Source organism: Microtus ochrogaster, chromosome 7, assembly GCF_000317375.1.
Source record: "Microtus ochrogaster isolate Prairie Vole_2 chromosome 7, MicOch1.0, whole genome shotgun sequence".
Lineage (NCBI taxonomy): Eukaryota > Metazoa > Chordata > Mammalia > Rodentia > Cricetidae > Microtus > Microtus ochrogaster.
This window is the reverse complement of record NC_022014.1, coordinates 15,522,350-15,530,019: the sequence shown is the minus strand read 5'-3', so window position 1 is coordinate 15,530,019 and position 7,670 is coordinate 15,522,350. Positions and strand designations below refer to the sequence as shown.

Here is a 7,670-nt window from a genome sequence, read left to right as displayed (position 1 = left end):
ATCTATATCTATATCTATATCTATATCTATATCTATATCTATATCTATATCTATATCTATATCTATATCTATCTATATATATATATGCCAAAAATACACATTGGAGAGAGGACAGCATCTTCAACAAATGGTACCTGGAAAACTGATAACTGCATAGAGGAGAATGAGACTAAGTCCTCATCCCTCACCATGCACAAAAACCAGCTCCAAATGGTTCAAAGACTTTAACACAGACAGAGACTGCTAGAGAAAATATGGGATACACTTCAGGATAAAGGGATAGGTAAGGACTTTGTGCTTAGGGCTCTAGTTGCTCAGGGAATAAGTTACTGACAAATGGGACCTCATGAAAGTCCTGGCTTTAACCACTAGCGTTGTATACACACGTGTGGTGGCACATGCCTGTCATTCCAGCACTAGGAAGGTAGAGGTAGGAGGCTCAGGAGTTCAAATTGTTTCGCCTTTCCATGGCTTGGCTTCCCTCTTCCTACCAAGCCAGCTGGTTTGCTCTGTTGCTGCCGCTGATATTCTTTCACTGAAGGCAGACCAGTGGACTAGGGATGAGTGGCCCTCCAGGAAATTTATGAGCTCCTAGCACCAGTTTGGTAGGCTTAATAGTGTGACAATGGGATCCTACCAAAAACAGTCCACAGACTCAATGCAATTCCCATTAAGATTCAAAGGCAGTTCACCACAGGACTTGAAAATAACAGTCTTAAAATTCATAAGGAAACACAGATAACAATAGAAACATTGTTGATGGGATTATTGTTTACAGAGCCATGGTAATAAAACTAGCTGGTGTAAAAACAAACTGATCAATCGAATAGCATTGAGAAACCATCAAACAAGGACTACCTCCAAAGACTTTTAGATCAGTCTAATGGTTCCGTCAGTGGTGTAATGTACATCTTCGATACGAAGTCTACATTAGAATAAGCTGTGTTCTCCGAAATTTAAAAATTGTATCATGATGTCTTATGCTTTGAAGAAAATAGACGAAGTTATGTAGTTCCTCCTGTTCCTTGCCCCCCACCTGCTGGGGATTCAAGGAGAGGGAGTAAGATTCTTCCTCCCCAGCAGCCCAATTTCAACCCATGTTCCTATGAAACTGAAGAAGAAGAGACAGACCTGTGGCTGTATGGAAGATCTTTATTAGGGGGTTTGGCTGAACTAGGGGTGGCGGGAAGATCAGCAGGGACGGGCATACATATGGGCTAAGGCCGGATGGATTTCATCCTAGCGGAGTGGATTCAGTTTGACTTAAGCCGACATCAGAACCAGACACATTCTCAAACCCCACAGACCACTCTCCTACTTCATCCACTTAGCAATCTGCTGGGAAGGTATGCAGGAAAACCCAAGAGTTCTGAGGCCATCATGCTGGCTACAGCTCAAGGTGGCGCTAGTCATAGTGCAGGTGAATTCATAAAAAGACTACAAACACCACGAATTAAAGGGCAGAATAGGACATAGATAGATCCCCTGGAATTGGAATTGCAGTTAGTTTGAGCTGCCATGTAAGTGGGAATTGAACCCAGGTCCTCTGGAAGAGAAGTCAGCAATCTTAAACCACTGAGCCATCTCGCCAGCCCTTGCCCTCTTATCTTAACCACACGCTATGTGTAGTCACTGAGGTCAGCTTCAGGGCTTTCATGCACTTCTCAGTTTTCAGATCCCTGGGGTTGGCACAGATAAGTTCCCCCTTAGTGACAAAGCTAGCTGTGTTGCTTTAAACCAGAACAGAAAAGCAAATCTTTTGTCTATTAATAAAAACGAACATTTAGCACTCTTTAGGTGGTCACTGTGGAAGACAGAAGAGAAGTGGCTGGCCGGCCGTACATGCCCTCCTTCTCAAGCACATGCTGTTGTTCGCAGGTCTGTGGTCATGAGTTTGGCCTCAGGACTTTTATGCATTTCTGAACTTTCAGATCACTGGGGTTGGCACAGACCCGGTTCCCCTTCTTGTTGACAAAGCTGGACAAAAAGGAGAAGAAAGATTACAAGCAGAAGTCTCTAGTAAATAGGGAAGGGAAGCCCCGTCCTCTGGACCCTCTGATTGCCCCCTCAACAGTCTATCCTTTCCAGGAGGTGGCTCAGACCACCTCCTCTCTGAGGTCTTCTCTAGGCCCGTGAGGTTCTCTAACGGCTCACGGAGTGACTCGAGCAGTCTCCTTCTCTGCGCCCTGAAGTATTCTCCGTGACACCTGGCAGTATCCAAGGATGGGACTTCCCCGGATACCAACTAAGTCTTTCAATATCCCGGAGGCTGCTTTGTTCCCAATACAAAGTGAGTGAGTTGGACACTTACATGATGCCTGGCTTGATACAGCTACCACTGGTTGGGAAATAATATACAAATTTTGAACACTTGATCCTCGAGGCATAGGAGAAGCAGCAGTCGGAAGACTCTTCAAAGCCTGTAGAAAGAGAAAGGGCCACGTAAGTGCCAATTTTTTACTCTCAAGAGTTCTGGCGGGGTGTGTGTGTGTGTGTGTGTGTGTGTGTGTGTGTGCGTGTGTGCGTGTGTGAGGGATGCTTTCTCCTCATCTTGCACTTGTCCTCTTCCTTCACACCCTCTAACGGGCCTACAGAGGACCGCAGTAGGGCTGGAAGCATGTCCACAGATGGGAAGCCATGCACAGTCACCAGTGGCAGCTTCTGCCCCAAGTGGGCAGACCGGGTGCTTAGAGAAGGGAATACTGATGGAATATTCATGGCCCTTCCTGATCCTCCTGGGGATGCTGCTAGAAATTCCTTAACATCCCTAGTGATCTCTGAAGAGCATCCTCAACCCCCTCGTGACCTCGTTCTGTTCTCTCATCAGGGAGAAGGACACTCTGGCATGGACCGGCCACCATCTGGTGCTTCTCAAAGCATGCTGTACTGAAATATTTACCTAGGTGAAGTACTTGAGGTGCATGTCCTGGCTCTGCCTTCAGGACTTCTCTCTCTGCTGCTGGAAGAAACAGAGCGCAGAAAGCGACATCATTGTCTCAGCATCTCCACTCACCCACCCCCTGTTCTCACCAAGGCAGATACGCCCCAGTGCTGGACCTCCATCATACCTCTGGGCTCTAAGGTCTGTCTCTAGCCCATTAGGCCCCTTTGGTGACATGAGATCTTTCTGGGATCGTTTGGAAACATTCTGCTGACCATGAAGCTCTCTAAGTTAAGTGTAAATGTAACATGATGACATTAATGAGGTCTCTAAGCAAGTGGCACACCCACAGTTCTTGGTACGTTTTTCTGTAATCTTCAGGAATTAGGAAACTGCCCATTTCCCCTCAACTCCTTTGGGGGTGCAAGGTCCCCTGAAGCGAAATGAGGCTCCTAAGAGTCTAAGTTTATAAAAATGTCTGGTTAAGGGATGCTCTACAGAAATCATCAGGGATGTTACATGACATCCAGAAACGTATCGCTTCTTAAAATCCAGAAGATATGCATCCTCAAATGTATCTAAGGCCAAAGGTTGTTGCTAAAGGATTGGGAATTTGCATTGTGCTAAGAAAAGGCAACTAACCCTTTACATCATGTCTTCAATAGTTTCATATGAATTATGTGTAGCAAGGTGTTTTTTAAAACATGCTTGATGTGATGTGGGTGGGCTTCCAAAGTAAATCTTAAATAGCATTGCCTTTTCCTACATACTCCATTACCAATCCACCTCTTCATTTTACCCTTTACTTCTTGTGTAGTCTTAAGTTACTGAAGGCTTCTCTGTCTCAGTTTCCTCATTTGTAAGATGAGCACAGCTATACTAATATACAAGGCTATGCGAAACTGCTCCGAGCTTCTTCCTTCCCCCTCCCACAAGAATGGTAAATTTCCATTTGTCCTACCCCCCAGGGATGCTGGAGGAGGAACGAATCAGCACCCGTGAGACAGAACAGCAGCTGCGTGGCACGTAGGGAGTGCTAAAATTCTTGTGAGACAAATAGAATGGCTAGATGGCTCTACTAAGTGTATTGTTTTCTGATCTTATGTATTCTGACATACTTAAGATCTTGACAGCAGGGGAGGTTAGCCGATTCCTTAACAAAGGCTTCAAACCAACTCATGCTGAGTTCGACCCCTGCCTTCATCTCACCCTAGAAAGCCATGCTGGTATGTCCCTTGCCCTAACGCTGCTTAAACTTAGATCCTGGGCAATTAGACACCATCCATATATTCAAAATATGCCAGACTTCTTCAGACTAGGAAGTCTCAACTATACCCTGCACTGTGCCCCTTTCCCCAGTATCCCCAATACAGAACCTGAAATGAGTTTTTCTATTTCTATTGCTTATACCTCCCGACCCAAGCCCAGTATTCTCCTTAGCTCCATGGGGTATGATGCACCTCTCTTCTTGGAAAAGTTAAGGAATACTTAACTTTTACAAGACCTCTCTATCGAGTCCTAGTCACCACCAAAAATGAAAATATCAAAGCTTCAAATGAGACAGTGACTATGGGCGAACCATTTGTCTGGCTGGCCCCAATGCCTTAAAAAAAAAGGTTGGTTTTATACTAACTGGTGTTGAACAGTTCGAGCATCACAGAACTCTTGTCTGTTTTCACAAACTTACAACTTAACTATAGCTCTTTTGGGCCAGCTAAAACATTAGCTAACATTATCTTAAGCCATCAAATAATTGTAGCTATGAAAAGGGAAATAATCGTTTCTCCAAATGGAAGCAAGTCATCGATTGACCAGGATCCACGGCAGTGGTTCTCAACTTTCCTAACACGGGGACCTTTAATACAGTTCCTCGTGGTGTGGTGACCCTCTCCCCCCACCATAAAGTTATTTGCGTTGCTACTTCATAACTGTGTTTCGATGCTGTTATGAATCATAATGTAAATGTCTGATGTACAGGCTATCTGATACCCACAGGTTGAGAACCTCTGATCCAGAGGCTGCAGGCAGAGGCAGATCTGTAATTGGGTGCTGTTTCTAAATAAATGCCATTGCTCTGTCAAGGATAGAGATCATTCACCACAGGCAATGCTGGCCTTCTGGGGTCTCCTCCCCAGACTTCCAGTTACCATGGGGCTCACCACATATGATCCTGGGGGCCTGGAGTCCAAGAGCAGCTGCAAGAATGAGGAAGGAGAAGGCAGTAGTTAAAGGCTTCATCCTACAGGTGGACAGACCCAACTGGCCTTCGGACTGCTCTCTGTCCCCTGCCCTCGCTATTTATAAATGTAAGATGATCCGGAAGTCCCGGGTTACAGCACATAATGCTGCTCTTTGACTACATAATACTCAGCATGCTAGCTCCAAAAGAGGGAACGAGGCCCTGAGAACAATGGGAAGTAGAGGGCAAAGGTGACACGGGCCTTTCCAAACTGTTCCAATCGATTCAGTCAGAGAGTCAATATTTCCAGAGGGGTTTCTCCTCCCACGAGCTTCCTTCAATCCTTTAGCAATGACCACAGGGTGGGAGTGGGGGAATCCTTCCAGACCTCCAAGGAGGAGGAGACTGACTCATGCTTACTTCCAGTGGACCGAGACATACAGATTACACATGTAAACTTATCTGCCTTGCTAGAGATATATAAAGTTGATGTCCGCTCCTTCTTTCATTATTTTTCTTTAATTTTTAAAAGATTTTACTTTATGTTCATGAGTATTTTGTTCACAGGTATGTATGTATATTACACACATACAGTGCCCATAGATGTCCAAAGAGGGTGTTAGATCCCCTGGAACTAGAATTAACATGCTTGTGAGCCACCATGTGGGTGCTGGAAACTGAATCTGGGTTTTCTGCAGGAGGAGCAAATGCTCTTAACCACCAAGCCTACTCTTTAGCCCCTTTAGATATGTTAATATCGTTTAACTTAAGAGGGGAAAAAAATCTCCTTAGATCATCTATGAGGAGAAACATCCAAGCCTGAATGTGGTGGTGCTCACCTTTAATTTCAGCCCTTGGGAGCCAGAGGCAGGTCTGTCTATGTTAGATCGAGACCAGCCTGGTCTACATAGTGAGTTATTTAATCTCCATGAGTTCATATATGTTTGCTCTTTATTTGCAGTTTTATTCTGATGTGGTCCAGTTAAACAGGAAGAGAGGTCGAGAGAGAGAGAGAGAGAGAGAGAGAGCTCATGGGCTGAGAGTGCTTTTTGCTTTTGTAGAGGACCCAGGTTCGGCCTTCTGAGGCTCAGAAGCCTATTTCTATCATGGGATGGTTTTTTTTTTTCTTCAACTACGGTTGAAAACTTTGTTGGCGATATTAGTCTGGGCTGGAGATTAATGTCTTCAAAAACTTGAAGAACGTCATACCAAGCTCTTCTGTTTTTTAAAATTTGTGCTGAAAACTCTGTTATTCTGATGGGCCTGTCCTGATATGTGAGTTGATGTTTATCTCTTGCTGCTTCTTACACAGTCTTTGCTGCGAACAATAGTTGTTTAATCGTGACATGACAAGAGGAAGTTCAGGCCTGGTGTATTGGTGTTCTAGACACCTCCTCTGCCTGAATAGATGGTTCTGTGCCAGGATTTCATTGGAAATGTCTTCTGTGCATTTGGAAAGAGTTCTTTTTTTTTTTTCAGTTTATTTATATGGTTTATATTTATATAGATTTTTTCTTTTTTTATTAAAAATTTCCACCTCCTCCCCTCCTCCCACTTACTTCCCATCCCCTACTCCCCCTTCTCCTCCCTCTCCAGTCCAAAGAGCAGTCTGGGTTCCCTACCCTATGGGAAGTCCAAGGTCCTCTCCCCTCCCCCCAGGTCCAGGAAGGTGGGCATCCAAACAGACTAGGCTCCCACAAAGCCCGTCCATGCAGAAGAATCAAAACCCAGTGCCATTGTCCTTGGCTTCTCCGTCAGCCTCCACCGTCAGCCACGTTCAGAGAGTCCGGTTTGATCACATGCTCCATCAGTCCCAGTCCAGCTGGCCTTGGTGAGCTCCCATTAGATCAGTCCCACCGTCTCAGTGGGTGGACGTACCCCTCGTGGTCCTGACTTCCTTGCTCAGGTTCTCCCTCCTTCTGTTCCTCATTTGGACCTTGGGAGCTCAGTCCAGTGCTCCAATGTGGGTCTCTGTCTCTATTTCCATACATCACCAGATGAAGGTTCTATGGTGATCTGCAAGATATTCATCAGTGTGGCTATAGGATACCCTCTCCTCTGCTGCCCAAGGAACAGGCTGGGGACATCTCCTTTGACACCTGGGCACACCCTCTTTTACACTTGTGATTCTTGTATTTCATCTTCTCCCAGTGTCCCCAATGGCTCGAAAGTCCAGCTCATATCTTTTCATTAATTCATCTTTGTCCTTGTACCTTACCGTCAAGCTCGGATGTGCTGTCCTTCCATTCTACTGATTTTATGGGTGAGGCTTTCTGTAGAACTTCTAATTTGACTCATTGCACTTTGCACTCCCAGTAGTTCACTGTAGTTTTCTTCAGGGTTCCTATGCCCTTGTTGAATTTCTCTTTCATATCATGCGTCATGCTCCTTGCTCAGTTCAGATGTTTGTGTTCTCTTGAGAGTCTCCTTTTATGCATGGAGAAGGGAGAGGACCAGTTGAACTGTAGACTCTTGTATTTCCTATGGTTTATGCTGGTATTAAGTCTGCACTGGACAGGCATGTGACATGCTGTACTGAGTCTGCACTGGACAGGTGTGTGACATCCTGTACTGTACCTGCACTGGACAGGTGTGTGACATGCTGTACTG

At 45.2% G+C, this 7,670-nt stretch overlaps 1 protein-coding gene across 2 annotated transcripts; it reads right to left on the bottom strand.

Annotated features, from left to right (window-relative positions):
- Window positions 1-1,308: 1,308 nt before the first annotated feature.
- Window positions 1,309-5,160, bottom strand: LOC101987752 (C-C motif chemokine 9-like). Of its 2 annotated transcripts, none has more exons than XM_005349353.3 (4): window positions 5,041-5,160; window positions 2,900-2,956; window positions 2,312-2,420; window positions 1,309-1,977 (listed from the first exon to the last, which is right to left on the bottom strand). In XM_005349353.3, exons 1-4 carry the CDS (start codon window positions 5,117-5,119, stop codon window positions 1,887-1,889), a joined length of 336 nt encoding a protein of 111 aa, XP_005349410.1. In that variant the 5' UTR covers window positions 5,120-5,160; the 3' UTR covers window positions 1,309-1,886. The 2 variants fall into 2 exon arrangements, with proteins under 2 accessions (XP_005349410.1, XP_026635921.1); XM_026780120.1 differs by having other exon boundaries at window positions 2,900-2,959; window positions 5,041-5,119.
- Between the last annotated feature and the right edge of the window lie 2,510 nt (window positions 5,161-7,670).